Raw genomic sequence first — 24,124 nt, 5'->3', positions numbered from 1 at the left:
TAATACACACCCTATTTACCCCACCCATTTAAGATTCTCTTGAACATCCTCCTTCAGCAGGCTCACGAATGGTAACCACAGTCCCATTCAACCACTATACAGGTATTCTGGCTAAATATGATTTCACTTCTCTTCATTACCCACCCAAGCACCTTGGGGAAACGATGAAACATTTACCATCTTTCATATTACTATTGAAAACTCCAGAATAATGACACTACTGTGTTTCTCAGAAAGGCAAGAAATTGATACCTGTAGGATATTTCTGTGTTTTCACTTGGAGTCCCATGTTTTAAAAAATTTTCCTTTCTTTAATAGTGGGTGACAGGATTCTGGGGTTCCACAGGAATGGTAGTGACCAGTCTGGAGGAATCTGTCTGAGGGGTCCTACAAACCAGGATGCAGGTCCTCCAACACACTGCTCAGACGAAACCTATGGGGTCTCACCTAAACTTTTTTGGCGTGTCAGCAGGCCCTGAGGTCACCAAGGGTGACATAACGGTTTTCTTAGGCCATAAGAATCACCGGGGACAAGCTGGTAAGGAATGTCCTGGGGTCCCATTCTTTAACGTTTTGTAAACTACAGTTAACAAGTAATAGGCTTTAAAAGAAGAGTAAGAATTACGCAGGCATCTTTCACTTTAAAGACAAGCTGAGTGGTGTTCAATGCCATGGTTAAGATGGCACTCGGATGTCCACATGCTAAGTTAGAGCGCTAGGATCAGCCCCAGCTCTGTCAAGACCAGCTTCCTGTTCACATGCACCCTGAGGGGAAGCACATGACGACTCCCACCCATGTGGGAGACAGAGTTCCTAGCTTCCAGCTTTCACTGACTCAGGTCAACTGCTGCAGATGTGGGGGTGGGAGTGGGGAGTGAATCAGAACTGTGCGTGAAGTAGCACACATGTACACTCTTACTCTGTCTCAAAAAAAAAAAAGACCAGCTGCAGTTCTATATGAGAGACCTTACACTGGGCATATCACAATATACAGCCTTTCTAATCCTGTTGTGCCATAAGAGACCAAACACTCCTATTTGCCTCCTTCTCCTACCAAACATGTAGGCAAACAGTGGGTGGGTGGAGAGTACATGCCCTGTAACACTAAAGCACTGATAGCAATTTGATTAGACAGTTACTACATTAGGCAGTCATAGGCTTTAACAGAAGATAGAAAAGGACAAGGCCTGAGACCAGGCTTACAGCATTTCGAATGGAGTTTTATCACAAATTTTATTTATTTGGGGGTGCCTTTCACTAGAGGGAAATGAAGTGAGACCTCTGCCTTAAAATGGATGCTCTCACCCAGCAGCAACATCCAACACATCTACAAACCACATGTCAATGCACCCCGATAACATACCTTCGAAGTGCAGATACATCTCCAGTATATGCAGCAAACAAAAGATTGATCACTGACTTTACCTGTGAAGAAAAGAAAGTTCAGCCATCCACAGGGGAAAATAAACATTTAACCTGTGCAGCTGTACAGTCTTCAGTGATTCCCAAGTGCTTTGAACATTTCAGCTAGATCACACAAAGATATCTCAAGCACCTTTCTTCAATCAAAAGAACATGCATGTAGTATTTTTCTTCTTTTAACAGAGTAAGGGAAGATACAATGGTAAAGATAGACGAGGGAAGGAATGAATAAAATACATCCACTGTCACAAAGGAATGGTCACTTGAAACCTTTTGAAATTGGCATAGTTGAGGCATCTGAAAGTTGTTTATAACTCTTCCCACTGACCATATCTCAACAGGGTGAGCAGGTCTGCAGTGACAGAATTCATATCACATCATCATGATCAAAAACAGGATCATGCCATGGACTCATCAATGCCTAATCCTTGTCAGAAGTCACTGTCCTGGCCAAGCACTGGTGTCCGCATGGCCCACATCAACACTGTTAATCATCTAGACTTAAATGGAGGGATAGACTTATGAGTGTCTTCAATTCAGTGTCTGTGTCGGAACGAATTAGGGCAGTCTAGAACCTGTGACTCCACCTCTCCTTAAAAAGTAGGTCAACTCCCAAAATACTGTCACCATTGAGTGTCAAGTACCCACTTTTGTTACTATTATTAAAAGACAACTTATCCTAGAGGTTTCTGGATTTTGATCTGCTTTCATAAGACTTTAAGCAACCCTGTTTATGAGAAACTTTCAATGTTTGAAAGTATTTCATAACATTTCTATTACATGACTCAATTGCTACTGGACTCAATGATAGAAAACAAGTTTAATTGGAGGGATGGGAAGTGACTCAGCCTCCCTCCAAGCCCTGAAGCTGTACCTCAAGATCTTGAACAGACCTTCTCGCTTTCAAGTTGTGAATTTTGAAAACTATCTGAAACAGACCATTGTTGGATTTTCTTAATGCAACATTTCCAAAGTGTGCTGCATAGAAACTTGTCCACATGTTGCTACATTAAAATAAGGGTCCTGTGGTCAGGTATGTTTTTCAAATAATTACCCTCTTTGGATAGTCATGAGCACATAAAAGGTTCTGCAAGACTCCAACAGAAATGTGTCCCCTGAGTACTACTGCTTACTAGCATGCCCCCTAACTATTACTGTTTACTAGCAGGGTTGCAGTCAATCGCTTCAAAACCTTCCTCTCGGCCTCCAGGCCACTGGCTTCCTTTCCAGCTGCCCTCTTGGGCTCCTGCTCAGCCTGCTGCTGCAGTCAATCCTAACCCTAATAGCCCAGCACAATTGTCTTGATGTGGGCAGGAGAAAGAACTTCACCCAGAATATTCTAAAAACATACGCACCTATCCTCTCACTTTGAGATACCTATACCTTAAATGGATACAATTTAGGGGAGGGAAGTAGATATGATTTAAACAACAACACATAGTTTCATCCAGAAAGCTCTAAAAACATATGCTCTCCTCTCACTTTTAGAGTCCTGTGCCTTAAATGCATACACTCTAGGGAAAGAGTAGGCACAACTGTTGTTACAAGTCTCCAGTGATGTTGACATGCACTCTCTTGATTTGAAAGCCTGACATTTTTAGTTGGTATTTTGAGAATCTTAAACCTTGAATACCAGTGGAAACCCCTAACAGATAAATGATCTTGACTACCAAATTTACTGAACAGATAAAAAAGAAATCTCATCTCCCCCAAGTCTTATGCAATATGCCTTCTAATATCTTTTCTCTCTTCTCTCTGCCCTCCTTTCAGAATTTATCTGCTGAAAGTCTGTAATTCCTTGCCATTTACTTTCACATTCACTGTGAAATCTAAACAGTATCCTTAAACACTCTTGGCAGTTCTCTTGAGCCACTTATCACAACGCCCCCCCTTTATTCCCCCTCTCTCCAAATTTGTCTTCTATGCCAGTCATGCTGATCTCCCTGACCCGCATTCAGTGCCCACTTCCCACAGCCCATGAACACGCCAAAGATAATCTACATCCTTCCTGCTTCTCAGTAACATTCCTCAAAATCTCTGGCATTTCTCTGGGTAAAATGACTCGTTATAGAGCACTGTTCCCAAACACAAACCCTGTAGCTCCACTTGATTTTTATGCTGTCATTTTCAACTCAGATTCAGCAGCCCTCCACCTAATACTTGTCCCTTGCCCTGGCTTTGGAAGTCCTAGCCACCTGCTGTGTGGCACTGACTTGGGATGGCCAAAATTTGAATTTGATTTAATCTGCCTTTCTCCACCCACAGTCCACTCCTGGTCTCTCCCATTTAGGAAGAATAGGACAGTTCACCTAGTTGAGTAAGACAAAAAGTAGGAGTCACCCAGGGCTGCTACTTCTGTTTGTACACGTAAGTTCTGCATAAAGTTGCTTGATTCCATGGCCAAACAAGGGCATCCAGCCCGTGTTCTTCCCACCACCGAGTCTCCGACTTAATCAGCAAGTCCTCTTGCTGTACCTCTAAAATGTATAGACTCCCACTTCTCATAAGCTCTATCACCACTGCCAGGGTCTCCAGTGGGCCACCAGCCTTTCTCACCCCAAGACTTTAATAAGCCCCTTGGTACTCTGTCAATCCTGCTGACCTTTGCAAGCCACCCAAGCCCTCCCTCATGACTTGCTATCACATCTAGAGTGAGGCTCTATTCCCTGCTTCCCTCCTGTCTCCCTCCCCCTTTCACTTCTCCCCCCCACAGAGGCAGCCCACCATCTCACTGTGCTGGCCTCAGGGGCTCTGCTTGCTGTAAGCTGGCTCTTTCCCCAGGCAGGGCTCTCCTTTCATTTATACCTTGGCTCACATGTTATTTTGAGAAAGCTAAAACAACCACCCTCTTTCATCACTGCTTATGCCTTACCCATTTTTCCCCTCCCATTCAGGTAAGTTGTGATTACTTGACATTTACATCGTGTGCATATGTCTTTCACTCTCCACCTCCCTTAAATTTTTTTATCTTCAAATATGGTGACCAGATACAGGCAGTCCTTTTATGGCTGCCCCTACTTCCAGTCATCCTACCCTCCAAAACCTTCACACTCACTTCTAATGCTCTTCTCAAAATATTGTTTTGATCACTAAAGGATTCTAGGCAGTCATGAGATCCAGAGATCATTCCTGATAAAAATCTAGAGCATGTTATAGCATGATAAATTATTTTACTGAAAGCATTTCTATTCCATATGGATTTTTCAAGCTAATTGTAAAGCTTTTCATAAAATCATTTTTAAAAACCCTCAAATCTTTACCTTGCATTCCAAGTCCCTCCATCTGGTCTATTTCTCTCTCAACCTGGTGGGGGAAAAGCAGTCTTCCTTCCTTGTCTTGTCTCCCTTTGAGAATACCAGATGCCTCACCAAATCCCTCCTTTCTCCCAAGGGCTAGCTGGGAAGTCCTGCTGCCTGCCTTCATCAGGCCATCCTAGCCCCACATTCATTACCCAGAGAGCTTGTTGCCTGCTTGCATACAGCACTCTCACTCTGCCAATGCATATGCCAGGAACCCAGCTCCTAGTTAGGTACCTCTCCACCAAGGCCCTGAGTGTACCTTCTACTCCTTCAGACCACAATATGTACTATTCCCTGGATGGATCCTCGACCCACTTATCCCTGCAGTGCTATCCTCACCCCTTCCCTCCAGGAACGGCACTTCAATTCTAGTCAGCAGCAAGCTCCTTTTCCTACTCCTGCCTTGCCGTGGCATCATCCCTCATATCCACTGGTCCATGTACTTGACTACTGTATGCATCACTATAGAAAAATTTAGATTCTAATATACACACCATCAGCATATTATCTATATTATTTTAAACATACTAGTTGGGCCTGGCACAGTAGCCTAGTGGCTAAAGTCCTCACCTTGCACGTGCCAGGATCTCATATGGTTGGCTGGTTCTAATCCCAGTAGCCCTGCTTCCCATCCAGCTCCCTGCCTGTAGCATGGGAAAGCAGTCGAGGATGACCCAAAGCCTTGGCACCCTGCACCCACGTGGGAGACCCGGAAGCAGCTCTGATCTCTTGGCTTTGGACTGACTCAGATCCAGCCATTGCTGCTACTTGGGGAGTGAATCAGCAGACGGAAGATATTCCTCTCTGTCTCTCCTCCTCTCTATATACATATGACTTTACAATAAAAATAAATCTTAAAAAAAAAAAACTAGTCTTTCTAAGCAACAAATCCTAATCTGCTTAGATGACAAAAATATAACTGCACTGTTTTCCTCTATAACAAACAAACCTGAATATAGACCAAACAGGTTTGAAGAGATTATAAACAGTCTATACACCTCTTAATTGCTTAAGTTTTCAGTACCTTAAAGGTCCTAAAATGAAATTTCTTGGTAATCAGGCCCATGAAAGGTTGATTTTAAAGCATAAGAAGTTTAGAGTATATTACCCTTCATTCACAAGCATTTTTAACTCAGAAATAAAATAAGATTAAATCAGAAAACAACAGTTTGTGACTAATTGTAGGCTGAAGGTGGGAGTGAGGAGCATTAGCTTGCAATAACAAAAGCTGTGGAAGAGAACATGGAATTCTGGTGTGTTTCCCTTGAAAACAGAAGGCAAGATTTGGACTAGGCCAAACCGGAAGATAGAAATTTGGTGCCCAAACGAGGGTCATTCTCTTCAAGGCGGAGAAGCTGTAGGAGGTGGTATATACACAGGCATCATTTAAAACTAAAACCACAAATGCTTCCTCATTGCAGCAAACAGCCACTTAGGTATTTAAAGATTGCATATATCATGAAATAAGTGCAGGAAGAAAATGAAACATTGAGACAACCAATGGCATGTCTCATTAGTCCCTATTCTCCAACTGACATGCCTTCTGGAATGTCTACTGTGGCAACAAAGTGACAGGGAGGTACATTCTAGGTGAGACGACTCATTTGCCTCCAAGACAACTCTGGCAAAGGATACAATGTGCTCATTCTCCTAATTCCCCACTGGGTTGTAGAGTTGCACTCCTGGTAAAATACCTATTACAATCAAGATCCAGAAAATAGCGGGTTAACAGGAACTGCCATAGGCATGAATCACACAATATGATTCACCCCTCAGTACAAAGACCCAGACTATACACAGCAGCACCATCAATTATGGACTCTGCTGTTCTTTCCAGAGGAAGGAAAACCACACTTGGGCTGGTAGCCATTAAAAATTTATAAATTAAATGTGAAGTTTCCCCTTTATCCTGCAGATTTTTTCCAGTACTAGGGCATTTTCCTTATCAAAACTCTTCATCAGAACCTGCCAGCACCAGACAACCTTATCTTAGTTTATTTGTACAAGGTCATGACAACCAACCGTGGGATGAAAATATCGCAGTGTGCATGAGTTTATTTAACGCTGGCATGCTTGGCTTATCACAATCTCTTTTTCCAAAACAGCTAGAAGCAGGTGGAGATTCTATCAATTTTAGAAACTAGTATATGCCTTTCTGAAGTTCTTCAAATCTATCATCCTATGCATTGTGTTTTAAAAAGTGGAATTATGATGACTTTTGTTTCTTCCCAAATGCCTTTATAATTGAGTGCTGACAACTAAGAAGCTATTGTTAGAATCATGTAATCACATTTTATATAATGGTCAACCCTAAAAATCTGACATTTTAAATAGTTATAACTGTATTTGAAAATCCTGAAAGGCTATATTTTCCTCACTGCCATCGCCGAGATTAAGGTCAAGGGTTTTGGCTCACATGAATTGGTGATGTAGCTGGGACAGAGCTCAGGTATCTGGAGCCTTAATTCTCTACTGCCCAGGACAATGCAAGTTGATAACTCATTTGGTTGCTATCCAAAGTAAAAAAGAAAACCAAAGAATTAAACAGCCACTTTAATTAAAAAGGTCTTCAGCTAAATGTTGGAAGGAAGGAGAAAGGAGGAAATAAAAGGAGAGGAAAGGAAGGAGGTGGAGGGGGAGGAATGACAATGATTTTATTTCTACATCAAAAAACTGAGGCTTCCTTTGCTTTCCATCTTTAGTATCTGTCTTCATACGAAGACTAATTCAGTTATTTTGGAATGATTTTTAGTGGAAAAAAAAAGCCAGTCACTGAAACCCCATCCTCCTGTTCCTGCCCCTATAGGCTGACATACCCTGCTCTCTCATTTCCAGCTCACTACGGTGTCTGGTGGTGTGGAATGGATATCATCTTCACCTGTTAAATAAACCATGTGGCTCCAGATCCAATTTTGTACTAAAACTTTATCCCAGCTTGGCTGTTTACAGCATTCAAATGTAAATAAGCCTCTGCCCTTCTTTTATAAATGTTTTTAAGGACATGTGAAAACCTAGGAATGTATTTTAGTGTAGCTGAAGAAACACTGCAAGTTGCCAGCTTATGAATAAATTAACTACTTTGCAGATAATAGAAAACAAACCTGTATTTTTTCATGTGTGATTAGAGGTGTTTTCTCTAGCCTTTACTCCTGAGCTTACTTAATATTGGTAAAGATATACAAAACAAAATTACAGTACTTTCATGATTAAACAGAATGAAACCACATCCTAAGCTTCCCGATGATTTACTCAGTTATTAATATACTATATATAGACCATACTAATCCAAAACATGATCACATTAGAGGATTAGAGAAAAGCTCTTTACGGGGAAGAACAATTCAGAAATTTCACAACCACACTTTCAGATGTTTACACAAATGCAGGTTATCATGGTAAATTCTTTTACCTTACTTTAAAAATACAAACCCAAAACAGCAGTTCCAAATAGTACATTCTGCTCTTACCAGATAAAGTACTTAAACATATACCAGTTCAACATTTCAGATTAATCTGAAATAATTTACAACACAATAATCCATGAAGATATTAAATCACTGTCAACCAGTTCATAAGAAGCATCTATTCCCATTGAGCTAAACATTTCAAATGCCATTATTGTCAATACTGCTCAAAGAAAACTAAAGGCTGGCATGTTTACATAACTTGATGAAGATGTCAGGGCTGCTAAGTGGTACAAGCCAACCAGACAGCAGCATCAGTGCCCACAATGAGGATCTATCTATTGGGCCATAATTCCTATCGAAACCTGAGATTTCCCCCACATTTGTCAAGACAAAAATATACTGTGACAGGAAGTTAAGAAATACTTTATAGGGAAACGAGAGATACTAAGCACATCAAGGTCTCAAAATTTTAAGTGAAAATAAAAAGATAATTTGGCATATCAATACTACAAACAATTGAAAAAATGTTTTTTCCTTTGCATTTGAATCTCAGCGAAACATGCACTTTTGTTAATGTGACTGAAAACAAACAGGAGTGCTAAGGCGTTGCCAGCAGTTAAATAACTTCTTATCTCAGTGGCTCAGTTTTCCAGGCACTGCCAATAAGTGGGCTACAAAGATGCCAACGGGACTAAGCAGCCTTCCTTTTACATCTGATAAAGATGACAATACATCCTTGTGTGGTCCGACAAATACCAGATGAAGAGGGAGTGCAGCGTGGAAGAACTGCACAAAGGTGCAGCCATTTCACTGGCCAAGACAGTTGCACTTTTTGTGTGGCTGACCTGAAAATTTTGTATTGCACTGACAACTGCGTAAGTTCCTTATTCAGGCTGGCATTTGGCCTAGCACTGAAGATGCCTGCATCTAATAATCCAAATGCGGAGTTTGAGTGACCCCCAATCCCAGCTTCTTCCCATACACCCTAAGAGGCAGCAGGTGTGGCTGGGTGTCTGCAGTCCACATGGGAGGCCTGGATTAAGATCCTAACTCCCAGCTTTGGCCTGGCCCAGCCATAAACAGAGGATATTTGGGAATTAAACAAATGGGTCGTAGTATTCTGTCTCAAATAATTTTTTGTTTTTTCATTCACTACCTTCCTAGTGTCCAACTCACATAACCAAACAGGTGCAAAACCTCATGAAGGTTAGCCTACATGACACAAGGTCTCACAATTCCTAAATGGTACTGTTACGCGTGAGCACAAAATGTTGGTAACTAAAAGACAAGTGCATAAAACTCAAAAGTCAAAGAACCAAAAACAAAAACCCCAAAACCAAAAGAAAAAACGAAAAACAAGAACCCCACAAAAAACCAGAAATAAAACAAGTTACTTGTCAAAAACTATATGTGAATACATTATTACTTCAAAGAAAAATGTCACAGCTACTGGAATCTAAAGATTTTTTTGAAAAGACAATGTCTTGTATAATTTATAACCACAAACAAAGCCCCTGAGAGAGATGGGGTTCTCTTTGCTGAACAGCAGTTTTGGCTTCAATTTGCAATTGAAAGATTCATTTCTTTCAGTATACTAAAAGTCCTGCTATTTAAGAGAGCAAGGCACATGGACATGAATTTTGTAGTAATCGCAACCATAAGACAGCCTCACTGACTGCTATAATGTTAAAGAATCCCGCTTTCATTGGTCTCCCAGGAGATAGACTTAATTCTGTTCTCTAGTGTTTCTTTCACATTGTGTTGTGAAAGGCCCAACTTGTGTTTTATGAATCACATGGCAAATTCCAACATTTCCCTAGTGCCATACACTTTGCAAATCACTTACAAATAACCATTCTCATTACTCAGATTATGAAAGCAAGCTTCTCCAACATAAAACACAGCAATTGCTAGAGAAAAGGAATTTTTTTTTCAACCTTCAAAAACAATGAAATCAGGACCTGGCACAGTAGCCTAGTGGCTAAAGTCCTTGCCTTGTCCATGCAGGGATCCCATATGGGCACCAGTTCTATTCTGGCAGCCCTGCTTCCCTTCCAGCTCCCTGCTTATGGCCTGAGAAAGTAGTCATGGATGGCCCAAAGTTGGAGACCTGAAAGAAACTCATGGCTCCTGGTTCTGGGGAGTGAATCAATGGATGGAAGATCTTCCTCTTTGTCTCTCCTCCTCTCTACATCTGACTTTCCAATAAAAGTGAATAAATCTTAATATATATATAAGTAAAGGAATCAAATGGGATTGGGGACAGCAGTCCTGACATCACTTGGGATGCCCATAGCCCAGGCCCGGGTCTCAGTCAGGGCTTTGCTACCAAGTCCAGCTGCTTGCTAACTGTACCTCCTGGGAGGTAGCACGTGTCGGCTTCAGTATATGAATCCCTTGTGTCCTGGCCAACCACAGCTATGGAAAAAAATGTACTTCTGTCTCACCCTGCATCTTTTTTTTCAAATAAATAAAAATTTACAAAACAAATGCGACTTTATACGTGCACATCCTTGCACATGTACATCTCGAGAGTTTTGCTTTGTTATTCGTACAAAATCACTCCGGCACCATCCCCAGAGCCGTATCAACTGATTTTAGCTAATTTAAAATTTATATTAGTAATATTATATTCTGTAGTCCAGATTGAGCATGGTACAGTCATACACAGAATTTAATGTAATATCCATTAGCTGAAAGCTCTCAATAGAACCAAAGCATGAAAGGAAAACAAATTCTAAAAGCATGTCTTCTATGAAGGAAGGTGCACAAACATAGAATTGTACAGCCTAGAGTTAAAATTCATCTCCATAGAGTGGAATGGCCGCTCTGAGACTGAGCTGACACTCAAGAGGCCTAAGCCCAGGACATCAAAGCTTAGGAAGCACAGCTGACGTTTGGGATGGCATTATTCCTAATTTTTTTTTTTAATTTTAGGAGGGGGTGAGGGAGATTGTTAAATCAGAAAAAAAAAAAAATCTTCCTGTGTGTACTTTTATTCAACCTCCTATAATTAAACAGACCAGGTTACATAAGCTAACACTGAACTAATAATCTCTTCCCATGCGCCCAATGTCACTAAGACCTTCTTTAACAATAATTTCATTTCTTCATTGTCCAGGACACATAATATAACCCTTGTGTTATAATTTTGGTTCTATCTGAAGTGATTAAAGCAAAAACAAAAATTTAAAAAAAAAAAAAACCACATTTACAAAGACAAATGTGGGAGGTTCTAGGCAAGTGTAGAAAAATGTCATCTTTATCACTGAATCCCTCAAGTTTGGGGTTTCAAAAAATCAGATTCTAAAAACAGTAGAGATGAACAAAATAGTCATCCCTGGATAAGGAGGTTCCAGGTGAGCACCAACCACTGCCACATATTTACAGGACGAATAAACATTCCGAGCTCTCTGAAATGGTGTGAAAATCAGAGTTGATGAAAATGTTAATGAAGTTTAATGACACTCAAATGGAGTACAAAGGATTTAAAATACGTATTTTAAAATAAATAGTTAAGCGTCAGAATTTGGTGCCAACATGTGCATTTGTATCTGAAGTTATGAGAATACACACACATTTTTTTAAGCACTGAAACCAGGTACATTTGCAGAACAAAATAATAATGCTAAGATTTGGGGCCGATTTTTCTTCACAATGAAGTAATATTGCAGGTAATTTTCCTCACCTATGTGAATAGCTAAAAACATTAATTGTAGTGTCGGAACAAGTCTGATAATTTTCAGCAATGTGATCTTTGGACAAGGATTTTATTTCTGCAAGTGAAATATACATGTACAAGTTAAAGTCCTGAGACCTTAATGGTACACACTGCAGTTACTCCTGTACACCATGTGCTGTAGCATTACATGCTATGTGCTATATATTCTGGGTTTTAGCCAAACTCAAGTAGACACGACTGTATATGAAGTTTCCCTGCATTCTTATTTTCTTATGGCACTTATTAGTCTTACTTTTCATGGGATATCCCAATTTTATTAGCAAAGTGACACAGATTGTTTATTGTATTTTACAATGGGAAAACTATATTGTCTTTGGTCAAGAGGATGGTTAATAATCAAAATTAACTGTGTGTTAATCCAGAGTCTATATGCCTCAAAGCTCTATAACCTTAGAGAAGTTCCATGGCCTGCCTAGGTCTATACAGTGTCTATGAGGATTGCAGAGTTCCTGAAATCACTTGTCCCTAGTGACTGACCCAAGTAATAAATGTTATTGTATTTGGTGTCCAAAGGTATGCTATTTAAATTTTTGTTAATTTTCAGATGATTTGTTAATTTTCTGATAATTTTCTGATGTATCATGCTTTCCTTTATACTGCAGTTGACATTAGGCATCTATTGTTAACATTAGGCGTCTGCTGCACATCACCCTGAAGATACTTGAGCTAATGATTCTGCAAGGAAGGCATGGACTGACTAGCTGCTGGAAAGACAAGGGAAAATCTACAGCAATCAATGAGATATCCCATGTTTGTAATTCCTGTATCTTTGGGAAATGAATATTGTGTACTTAGTTCAAGTCTGCCCACTGCACACAATCTCTGTGATAAGGGGCTGACCAGGAAACCAGGTCTTGCACAGTCTTTGATACAGGCAATAGACATGGATAAGAAACTGCCATTTTTAAAAAGCTGCCAAATTCAGGCAGGCATTTCAAACTGATGACTATTTAGAGAATAACTGTTAAGCTTTTCAATATGTGTCTGAGTGACAAGTGTCGTAAATAAAGTACCTCTTCTTGGACTCGATTTTACTCAGATTGTAGAAGAAAACCTTCAGTCCCAACTCACAAATCCACAAAATTTCAAAATATTAAAGCAGGTAAAATAAAGCAGAACAATATTTACTAAAGATTTCAAGAAGGAAAGATGTTTATGGTATACTTCATACTAGACTATCCACTTAGCACTCATCCATGCTATTTAAATTATAAAAGATAAAAAGTAGCCTGAGTTTTTAACAAAATATCCTGTACCTTACAATGACATTCTATAGAGCAATATTTGCAGAACATAATATATAAACAGAACAGCAGTTCTGACTCCCCAGCTACACACAAATGCACACAACCCCCCTAGAGTACAAAATAGATATATCAGAACAGGAGCAGAGACAATTACAAGGCAAAGTCCAACTAAGTAACAGGCTCGTCTGTTGATTCTGTGTCAAACAGGAGATACAAAACAAAACTGCGCAGTAGAGACTGAATAAACATAAAAGCTCCTCCCATGGTCATTAGTTAGCTAAAACCCAGCTAACTAGTTGTCCTTCATCTTGGCTCTCCTTCAGGTAAAGAATGAAAAAGACCATACATTCTCTAAGTTCTGGTAAAATTCCATATTTCATTGAAAAAAGAAGAGATAAATAAAAAGTCAAGCTTTACTCCTTCCCTCCCCTACCCCTTCCTTCTTAAGATCATTCCTTGAAGTTTCCCTTCTGGTAAAAGATACATTAAAGCAGGAATACTTTATTGGCATAATTAAACAAAGTTAACATTATTGGTCACCATAAAACTTCAACATGAAAAATAAAGAATTAATATGTATATGTTGAGCAAGTGAGAGTTGACAAAAAAATCCAACAAAAATCACATCTTGTAATTCATCAGAATCTCAATGGAATCTTCATTGTACAGAAAATGTAACATTTACTCATTTCCATTTAAATAACCACCTCTAACTGTAATACTATTTATTTCACTTTGATATAAATCTTGTGCATGTGCTCAAAGGGGTCCATAAAGTAAGCTAAATTATACTAAAGAAATCAGTATTTGTAAATGTCATTAATATTAAACTATCTAGAAGTGACCAAACCAGCAACATAAATAATTGTAAATAACCCATTTATAAACAGATTTTAGTTATTCCATTTTCACATGATTCTGAATTACATAAGAAACAAAAAATAAGTTAGAACCTAAAATAAAGATAACATATTTTAACTTTTTCAAAAAGGACTTTTAATTTTGAGTGACTATGAAAAAGACCAAATAGTCATCTGTGCCATAATTTTGCACAACACCATCAACCTCATTTAATGCAACGTCAAGACTTAAAGGTTAAATATGGGCCCTTCAAAGGCATTTTGTAAACTGCCCCCTGGGATTTGTGAAAGGCAAAAACTGTTAATGCTAATCCAGGGATCAACAAAAGTTTAAAGACTTAAGACTTAAATTTGGACTCCACAATGCAAGGTTCAAATATTAGTAATCATACCTATATAACTGATGCTAGTATTTTAGAAGCATTCTTAAGAAAAATAAGAAAAACAAAAAGCAAACGAAGCTTACAGTCTCATAAAAGCTGAGGTTCTATTAAAAAATTCAAATTCCCATTTTAATATTACAGTTTTAGAATTCAAAAACCCATACTTTTTTGAGAGTAACAGTATGCCTTTATGTTTCACAAGTTAGCAAGGACTCTAAAAAGGTAATACATTTTAAGAACACAATATACAGTATTTTCCTTCATATTGAAAATAAAAACCCAGAACTAACATGTTAAAAGATAACATGTAAAGAGAAAAATCTTTATAGAACTTGAATAGCTTTTTCTTTACTAACAATTTTACTTTAACCCCCAAAGAATTTACTTTACAAGTGGCACAATGTTTCCTTTAGAGTAACACTTCAGCTAGGCTTTCTTTCAAGGACTCTATGGCAATAATTCTTAGAATTACTGCATAACAGCAATGTTTGCTTCCAGCTCTGCTAGTTTTTAAGAACTATAGCACATGACTGCTGTCATTAATTGTAGTTAAATAGTTTTAATAAATGTGGATGGTAATGTTTGCCAAGTAACTGATCACCGATTACTGCAAACCTCAATCTTAGGATTCAAAAAAATTATGAAATTATGACAAAAATCATATGCCAAACACCTATAAAGGTGGAAGTTTGATTAGAAAATGAAAAAAAAAAAAACATCGTAGCTTTAGAGAATATGGATTTAATCCTAGGTCAGGGTTCCAAGTACAACTATTAGGCAGAAGAGACCACCACTGTATAAATGAAACTTCACCAGAAACTTTACAAGAATACAGACATTGTAAGGCTATTTCAGGTAAGAATTTTTCCTTTCTAAAGGTAAGATTTCCAAAAGTTAATTTTCAATCATTTGGGGCATTAGATAGATGAAATGTATTTCAGCAATGTAAATACCTAGTAAAAAGGAGAACATACATTTTAATAATGCTGTGCCTAAAAAAAAATATGACCTCAGATATTAAATTTGGCTTATATACAAGTACACCAACTTGTTCTTTACCACTGAGATTCGGCCTATAAGAAATTTAAGCAAAATATTTTACAATTAATAAATGAGATTGAATCAAAAGTTTTACAGTGTTGAGATCAAAGTCAGATGCAGCAGCAGAGGCTAGCATTGTGGAGTAAAGTAATGGTGCCAGTTCATGCCCCAGCTGCTCCACTTCTTATCCAGCTCCTTGCTAGTGACCTAGGAGAAAGTAGCAAAGGATGGCACAAGTGTTTGACTCCTGCCACCCACACGAGAACCAGATGAAGCTCCAGGCTCCAGCTTGGCTCGGCCCTGGCTGCTGTGACCATCTCAAGAGGGAATAAATGGAAGGAAGATCTCAATGTCTCTAAGTCTTGCAGCTCCTCCATTCTACTGTAAGCTTTGTGAGGGCTAGAACAAACTTTTTTCAACTAAAGAAATAAATGACAGTTTTCAACACTGATTTATAATTTATCACTCAATATAATCTATACCAAAACTACAAACTGTACTCAAGTTCCACTTAGTACTCTAACAATTCTAAAAGTAAAGAACCCAAAAGGCAAAACAATTACAAAAAGGTCTCATCAACTCTTGTACATGACACATTTTTATCTATTAGCTACAACGTATGCAATTCCAATTTCTCTCCTTTCATGTCCACGAAATTTAAAAACCATATCAATAAATGATGCATTAAACAAAGATTTATGATCCATCTACTTAGCATAATTTTAATAACAGGTACATTTTCTACTATTTCAGAAGAACTCTAAGAAACATGAGCTCCAATACATTTTCTTCAGCTGCCCTTATAGTTGGCTGAATTTTTTCAAAGAACGTGCTTTTTGGAGTGTTTACATAATTGACCTACTGGGAAGAAGGAAGGAAAAACTGGTTCCCATGCAATTAAAATTTCTCCCAAGTTCTAAACATGTAAGAAAAAAATGTTTAAGTGTGCTACAATCTGGCATGTAATAAATACTTGAAGCATTTTGCCCTGAATTCCATGACGGAGGATGTCTACATGAAAATCTGAGCGGAGGGCAATGATGCAAGGTAGGAAACGTTGATTTATATACTGCATCCCCAATACCTCAGTTTGGTTCTATTACATGCTATAGAAATGACAATATAAAAATGGTAGACATGAAATTGAAAAGATACCATGTGAAGCAGATTGATCATAAATCTTTAGAAAAGCATTTTGGCATTTTCAAGGTTATTCATGAGAAAAACCAAAGTTTTAAATAAATAAACAGCAAAGCAAATTCTCTATGGTAAAAATTATGCAAAACAAAACTAGTCCACAGACTGTTCAACCTCCAAAGTACACTACCTAGTTTAAGTTCCATATAATCACTCTTCAGATCATATTTTTTTTAAGATTCTAAAGACAAAGTCTACATAATACTGGAGTTTCCAATGCTGTTATTCTCTTCTCCTGACAATGCTGGTACAGAATGGGGGCAGCACCAGAAAGCACAATCTTGAACCACACTCAATCTGAATACGTAAAACATTCTATTTTATGAATTCTGGGGCAACAAAAATATAAGTTCTTTTATGGCAAATCTTGGAATATAAATGTAATAAACCAATGAAGCATTTCCATAGATATAATCTAAGGAAAGCACTAGGAGTCAAGTTGAGAATGTGAAGATGCAGATGTTTACATACATAAGGACATGGACAACACATACTCATTGTACACATGATCAGGATACAGACCGACATATCCATGTATGGCCTTCCACACTCACATGTCATGAAAGGCTACACTAGCAAATCGCCACCAACAAACATTTTTCTTCATGTGTATTAGGAAAAAAAATCCCAAATTAATAATATCAATTTATGTGAATAAACGTATGTCTCTTTTTTCAAATAGTCTTTAAACTTGTACAGTGCATTTTAGAAGCCTTCTTTGGTATTCATGAATGGCAGTTTTAATTGAGAAACATAAATTAATGTATTTGGTCTAAAATGCATGAAGTCTCTGTAATTTGGACTATGCTCTGGAAATACACAGGATTTCCTTCTGAAAATTAACTCCCTTAAGAAAAGAGCTGGCGTGAATTTCTGTATAATGCCATTCTACTCTACATTCTATTGGTATTAACAGATTTACAAGGGTGGGAAAATTTCCACCAAGGGCCATTTGGATATTTGTAACATCACTTGTGAGCGATACAAAATCATCACCTGAAAAATTAGGCGGCTTACTGCCTATTAGGTGGCCCATGTATGGCTGGCAGATCTGACATTCCCCACCCAACACACACTTCAACTGAGCTAGCAATGTTCTTCCTATTCTTTCAGCAACAGACAAGATGAGAATTACATATAAATAACATCAATCATATTCTTCCTCAGAAAGCAGGAAAAAGATCTACAAATTGGGTTGTGTGTTTTTTTCAGTTGTAAAATGAAAAAAACAAACAAAAAATTTGGCAGAAAAGTCTTTATTCAAATTCTTCTAATACAACCAATAGGAAACATCATTTGCCCCCAAATCCCACAATACTATACTACATTTTTAAAAAAATCAAAGGTAACCCTTTTGGATATATGCCATCCCAGTATGGTGCAACCACCAAATAACACTGTAATAGTATCTTGATAAAAGATTTTTTTTTCTAAGAATCCCAACTGTGTTGTACTAAAAATGTTGGAGTTGCTTTTAGAAAAAGAAACAATAAAATCAGCTTAAAATAAATTTATTATACAATACAAAAAGTAGGCATACTGAAAAATAAAGGTACATTATTAAATATACAAAGCAAACAAAAGAAAGCCGAACAACACAAATGTTTTAATCCAGCCACTAAGATAAAATGTACAACATTTATGCCAAACACAATGTATTTCAGGAAGAATATGCATTTCAAATGAAATGTTAACGATGCCAAAAAAGAGAAAACAAGAACTAAAATGCTATCTTGTAAAATACTTGAATATCAAGAATCAGTAATGACATGAAAGATTAAACCCAACAATACTGGGTACTTTCCAAGAACTTTATTTGAAAAGGCATTAAGAATACTGAAGGAATCAAAATATGCTGTTAAAACAGACAAAGCTTTCGTTTTTAAGCTTGAGGACCTATTCACAATATCTTACCTCTTCTTCCATTTATACCATGCTATAAACATCGACATTCATTCTAAACAGCAGTCTGCAAAAAGAGTAGCTTAGATAGCCCTGCTTCAACTTAAGTATATATTAAGCCCTATCAACACTATGTCAAATGGCAAATTAGAACCTAACTTTGATGTCTACACACAAATATACATAGAAAACTAAATCTTCATTTTATAAAGTAAAATGTCCACAATTAGGGGAAAAAATAAAGCCTTTTTAAACCTTAATTAAGGCATTCAGTCACCCCAATTACAACTGGCCCTCACAGAACTAACTCGGATGCCCTGCAGCAGGTGCAGGGCATAAGCATCTTCTGAGGATTTGAACAATGGAGGGCTACTTAAGAAAGCACAAAATCCTCTTCAAACTCCTATGTGATTCTGAGATTTAAAATTTAGGTTACCCCAAAAGGGATTCTCCTCTCCTAATATCAAAACATTTGATCAAGAATTTCTATGTTTACACTAGTATTTCAATTACTCAATGAAATCCGTTTTGCTAACATGTTTTCTTTTACAGACTTTGTGCATTCACATACATTGCTATCATGCTAAAAAGCCATAACTTTCCTTCTAAACCCTACCTACCACTAATTTTACAAATTTATAAATAAATTTAAAAAAAATACTTGAGCTTATGGGGAGAACCAGAGAGGTATATGGAAGAAGAAAGAAATGTGAATAGGTCCTGCAGATTTTCACAATCACTTTTGCCCAGACTTTGCAATACTTTGAACAATTACTTGAATTCAGCTTGTGTAGAACCTAGAGTTCCCTTCACAAACAAGTTTTGATTCTCAATATTGCATTTTTGTAACCAAACAAAATGATTCAAATCTAACAAGATATTTTAGTAGCATTCTTAATACCTTCAGATTAAATTTATTTCCCAAGTACTGTGGAAGAGCTTCAACAGAATTTTATGTAATAATTTATCACAAAAGCATTTATGAAATTGCTAAGATAAAACTGAAAGCTAACAAACCAAGATTTGCCATTTATACTTAAATATAACAGAAAAAAATTATATGCACAGTATGAAAATAAGACTGTTCAGGGCAAACATTCCATGTGGAGACATTCACTGTCTCTCCTTCTGAGTAACTAACCATTATAGCTTTATAACCATGAAACATGCCATTAGCTCCCAGCTAAAATTCTTTGGCTGAAATGTTTCAGTAATCTAAGACACTCTCACAGACAATATTGACAGAACACAGGAGTTGCAAAGTAAAAAAACACATCTGACAGTGTTGGATTGAACTTTAAATTTTTAAAAATTAAAACCATTCTCACACTAAAAATGGCATCCATATAAATTTAAGCTAAGCTTATAATCTTACTTCTATTTTAAATAAAGCAATTTGGGTTAATTATTTTGCCTTTTAATTTTGTATTTAGCATAAAAGTTATTTTCGGTTGCCACTATAAGCATACCAGTTTTAAACTAGAAAAAACAAAATGCAACAAAATTAACTCAATTTGTGGGTCTTAGAACTGAGAAATTAAATTTTCTGCCACTGTTTTAAAATGGAATTATATGACCGCATAGTTAAAATTTTTATTACATCAAGAAATTTAAAAAAATTTTCCTTTTTGAATTATTTCAAAAAAAAAGGAAATTTGCTTCATTTACTTGTAAAACTTTCAAAAATTAACAGTCACTTTTAACCTAATGTCCTTCACAAAGATTATAAAGGGAAAAAAATTTATGGCTCCAGCATTCAAAATTGAGAACACAAAAAACTCAAATAAATACTTGCAGCTTGCAAAATATATTTGAAAGGTTAGACGGAGAACCATTCTGAAACTAGGACCCGTTTCTTTAGCTTTTCTCTCCCAGACTTTCCATTCTATACACTACAGTTGTGGAGATGTCCTCATTTGACTCAGGTGACACTTTTTTCCATACTGTCTCTTTTAAAGCAAGTTCTTGTTGGAGACTTTCATAGTCCAATGGTCCAAAGGAATGCTAGTTGTTCAAGCAACATACATAATTTATTAGTGCACTTGAGTGAAGAAAGGTCCAAGCTATAAAATGGTATTTTTCAATGAACGTTATTACAATCTGTTAACATGTTCACCCACCATCATGACAGTTTGTTCCATGCCACTCACATTGATTCCCAGATTCCTATTCCATCAGCTTTGAATAGTTCCTACACTATAAGAGGTTATACTTTGATCCAGGTCAGCAACATTTAAACTGGAGATAACTAGGGAAATTTACTTACAAAAGTTTCATAGTAGCTTTAAATCTAAATTATTCTCCTACAAACTTTTTTCATGTAGAATAGAAGGGAGGAATTAAAATCCCTGATACAAGTTCCCTGGTTCAGTGAAAAACAACTTAGACAAAAAACCAAAACAAAACAAAAAGATTCTTAATTCAATACTAGCTCTAAGGAAGTATGTGTGTGTGATAATACAAAGCCAAATGCACTGATAAACAAACAGGACTTTAAGGGTCTGCGGAATGGTATATTAAACACTTCAGGAAAAAATTTCCTTGTTTGCAGCCTATAAAGCATGACAAAGCTTCTTAAAGTCTCTCACTACTAATATAATCCTCCAAACATTCATCTGTACAGCTGGCAGAGTTGAAATAATTCAGGACCATAACTGACAATCTTAGGAGTTATAAGGATGTTTATTTCTGCAGATTAAAAGTATGTGGCACATTTCAATGTCTTCTCTTAGTGTATTGCAGAAAATGGTGGGGTGGCGTGAGGCGCCAGCTAGGGAGCTAACCAGTTCCAATTTCAGTAAGAAAACAATACTATCCGTATACTAGTGACAGTGAACCAGGTTGAAAATAATGTGTTTATACTCATTTGTGATTGGCAAAGACATAAACACACTAAGAAATTTACTTTACTCAAATAAGCAAATCTTATTTTCTCTTAAAAAATTAAGTAACAATTCTGCTTACCCTTTGATCACCACCTTCTCTTCGAGGATCAAGTTTTTTTGCAAAGTGTCTCAAATTATCATAGTTATGGAAATTACACAGGGAGACAAGATCCTGTAAAGTCACAGAATTGGCATAATAAGTCAGCTATTAATCCTATTCATATTTTAACAGATTCAATTTACACTATTCAACCACAACAATTACCATCGCATGGAAACCAACACTGTGTGCTAATAAAGCAACAAAAATCAGTAAGGTGCAGATGCAGGCTTTAGGAACACTGCTTATTAACACAAGCAAAGAAGCCACTCAAACTACCTTTCACCTTCTACAAAAGAGGGTTTTTAATGGCTACTGCTCTGGCATGGTGGGTTAATCTGTGTCCGCAGCACCTGCATCATATGGGTGTTGGTTTGAGTTCTGGCCTCTCCACTTCAGATCCCGCTCCCCAAATTAACGTGCCTGGAAATGCAGCCGAGGACAGCCCAAGTGCTTGGGTCTGCCAATCAGGAAGCATGGAAGCAGCTGCTGTCCACCCTGTATATCCTGCCTTCAGCCTGACGCAGCCCCTCACTGGCACCATCTGGAGAGTGAATCAGCATTCAATCTCTCTCCTCTAACTCTGCCTTTCAAATAAATAATGAAATCTTAAAAAAACAATAGGATTGGGTGCAATGCAATGGCTCAATTGGCTAATCTTCCCCTTCTAAGTGCCAGAATCCTGTAGGAGTGCTGGTTTGTATCCAGGCTGCTCCACTTCCTATCCAGCTTCCTACTTATGGTCTGGGAAAGCAGTGGAGGATGACCCAATGCCTTGGACCCTGCACCTGTGTGCATGATCCAGAAGAAGCTCCTGGCTTCAGATCAGCTCAGCTCCAGCCACTGTGGCCATTTGGGCAGTGAACCAGCAGATGGAAGATCTTTCGCTCTCTATCTTCTTCTCTCTGTAAAGCTGCCTTTCCAATAAAAATAAATGAACTTTAAAAAAAATTAAAGTTTATAATATAAGGCCACAAGAAAAATGCCTCCATTGATTAACTATAAAGTTTCATACATATAAAAATACGTATTTTAGTTATAATTTCCGTTATATGTAGCTAAATATAATCTCTAGTTCTGGAAGACAAAAAAATCAGATTTCTAATTGAGAAACTCTGCAAAAGATCATGGTACTTAAAATGGACTCAAGGACATAAAATCTGCAGTACACTTAAATATTGAACTATTACCAAGAACTGGATGACAACATAATATTGAGCTATGAAGCACAGCAATAACTTTTTTCACTTTTATTATTTACTTTGTTCATAGTCCTTAAAAATATTTTTACTTAAATGTAGCAAGTGAATATATCCAACCACAATAAATCACAATTATTGGAATTTATTGGGTTTGAAATTAATATCCAAGTTTAAGATCTTCTGTTGAGCTTTTGAAAATTAAAAATTATACCCATCAAAAGTAAAACACAAGCAACATTTAACAAATGTGCTTTTTGGTGAGAGGCAACTTCAAGTTCCTCTATAAATACTGCCTTGGCTACCAGGTAACTGGTATATTAGCAAGCTGGGTGTCAAGAGTCAATGAACAACAGAAAAGGAAGCCTTGTGTAGCTCAATTTCTGCACTCATCCTCTCCAGTAAGAAAATATGCTTGGGGCCAGCATGGTGACAAAGCACAGAAAGTCGCTGTCTACAGCGCCTCAACCCATATCATTCAAGCCTGGGCTGCTCAACTTCCAACTTGGCTCTCTCCTCATGGTCTGGGAAAAAAGTGGAAGATGGCCAAGAGCTTGGGCTCTTGTACCCACATGGCAGACACAGAAGATCTTGTTTATGGCCTAGCCCATCCCTGGTCATTGAAGGCATCCGGGAAATGAAGGAGCAAATGAAAGCCACCTCTGTCTTTCTAACTCTCAAACAAATAAAAAAAATCTCTTTTTTGGAAAATAAGAAAATATACTCACATGACAGAAGTGAATTCCTTTAACACTGTTGCCCATCTTGTCCAGGGGAGGAGACCAGCACATCATGCCCATGACATTGGGGACAACTAAAAGAATGCCCCCAGCAACTCCAGACTTTGCAGGAAGACCAACCTAAAAATAATTCAATAAAGAGGGGCATTCATGTGAACATTTAAAAAATAGACATAATGTGCTAGCAACATGTTATACCAAATGAAAAGGATAATTACAAAGCAGTTGGAGATACATGACAATCTAAATTTTTAAATTACATGTTCCAAGGAGATAACAGTGCTTATGTCTGAACTGTGGGACTATTTTCTAATCAATCTAAAGTAAACGTGTGTTACTTATAAATTAAGATATTTTCAAAAACATTTTATACCTAGAGAACAGTGAGAAATTTTACATTCTCAAAGGATGTTCAATGGGGGCCCCTGCTATGGTGTAGTGAATAAAGCTGCTGCCTATAATGCTGACATCCTATGTGGCTTCCAGTTCTAGTCCTGGCCGCTTGCTCCACTTCTGATTCAGCTGCCTGCTAAAGCAGCGGAGAATCACTCAAGCTTTTTGGGGGTGAGGGGGTCCCTTCACCAATATGGAAGACATGGAAGAAGTTTTTGGCCCCCCGGCTTTGGTCTGGCCCAGCCTGGCCACTGCGGCCATTTGGCAAATGAATTATTGAATGGAAAATCTCCCTCCTTCTCGCTCT

At 37.6% G+C, this 24,124-nt stretch overlaps 1 protein-coding gene and 1 long non-coding RNA gene across 9 annotated transcripts in view; one reads left to right on the top strand and one right to left on the bottom strand.

The window, feature by feature from the left end:
* The window catches only part of GLS (glutaminase), a 77,389-nt gene that overhangs the window by 5,340 nt on the left and 47,925 nt on the right, over positions 1 to 24,124 (bottom strand). For 6 of the 8 annotated variants that reach the window (XM_040971881.1, XM_040971884.1, XM_040971886.1 and 3 more), the window contains 3 exons: positions 23,413 to 23,544; positions 21,465 to 21,557; positions 1,364 to 1,425 (listed from right to left, as the gene is read on the bottom strand). In XM_040971881.1, the coding sequence (XP_040827815.1) occupies positions 1,364 to 1,425; positions 21,465 to 21,557; positions 23,413 to 23,544 (287 nt within the window). Of the gene's footprint in view, positions 1 to 1,363; positions 1,426 to 20,120; positions 20,564 to 21,464; positions 21,558 to 23,412; positions 23,545 to 24,124 lie in introns of those variants that run through there. The other 2 variants (XM_040971882.1, XM_040971883.1) reach the window with 2 other exon arrangements.
* Positions 822 to 21,941, top strand: LOC121150737. Its single transcript, XR_005883021.1, has 3 exons — positions 822 to 1,709; positions 11,081 to 11,083; positions 21,931 to 21,941. It is a non-coding gene; the product is annotated as an uncharacterized LOC121150737 (long non-coding RNA).

The sequence above is a fragment of the Ochotona curzoniae genome, unplaced genomic scaffold (assembly GCF_017591425.1).
Source record: "Ochotona curzoniae isolate NIBS_2020 unplaced genomic scaffold, NIBS_Ocur_1.0 contig_2210, whole genome shotgun sequence".
Classification (NCBI taxonomy): Eukaryota; Metazoa; Chordata; class Mammalia; order Lagomorpha; family Ochotonidae; genus Ochotona; species Ochotona curzoniae.
Note: the sequence above shows the minus strand (reverse complement) of the source record. Positions and strands in the feature narration are given on the sequence as shown.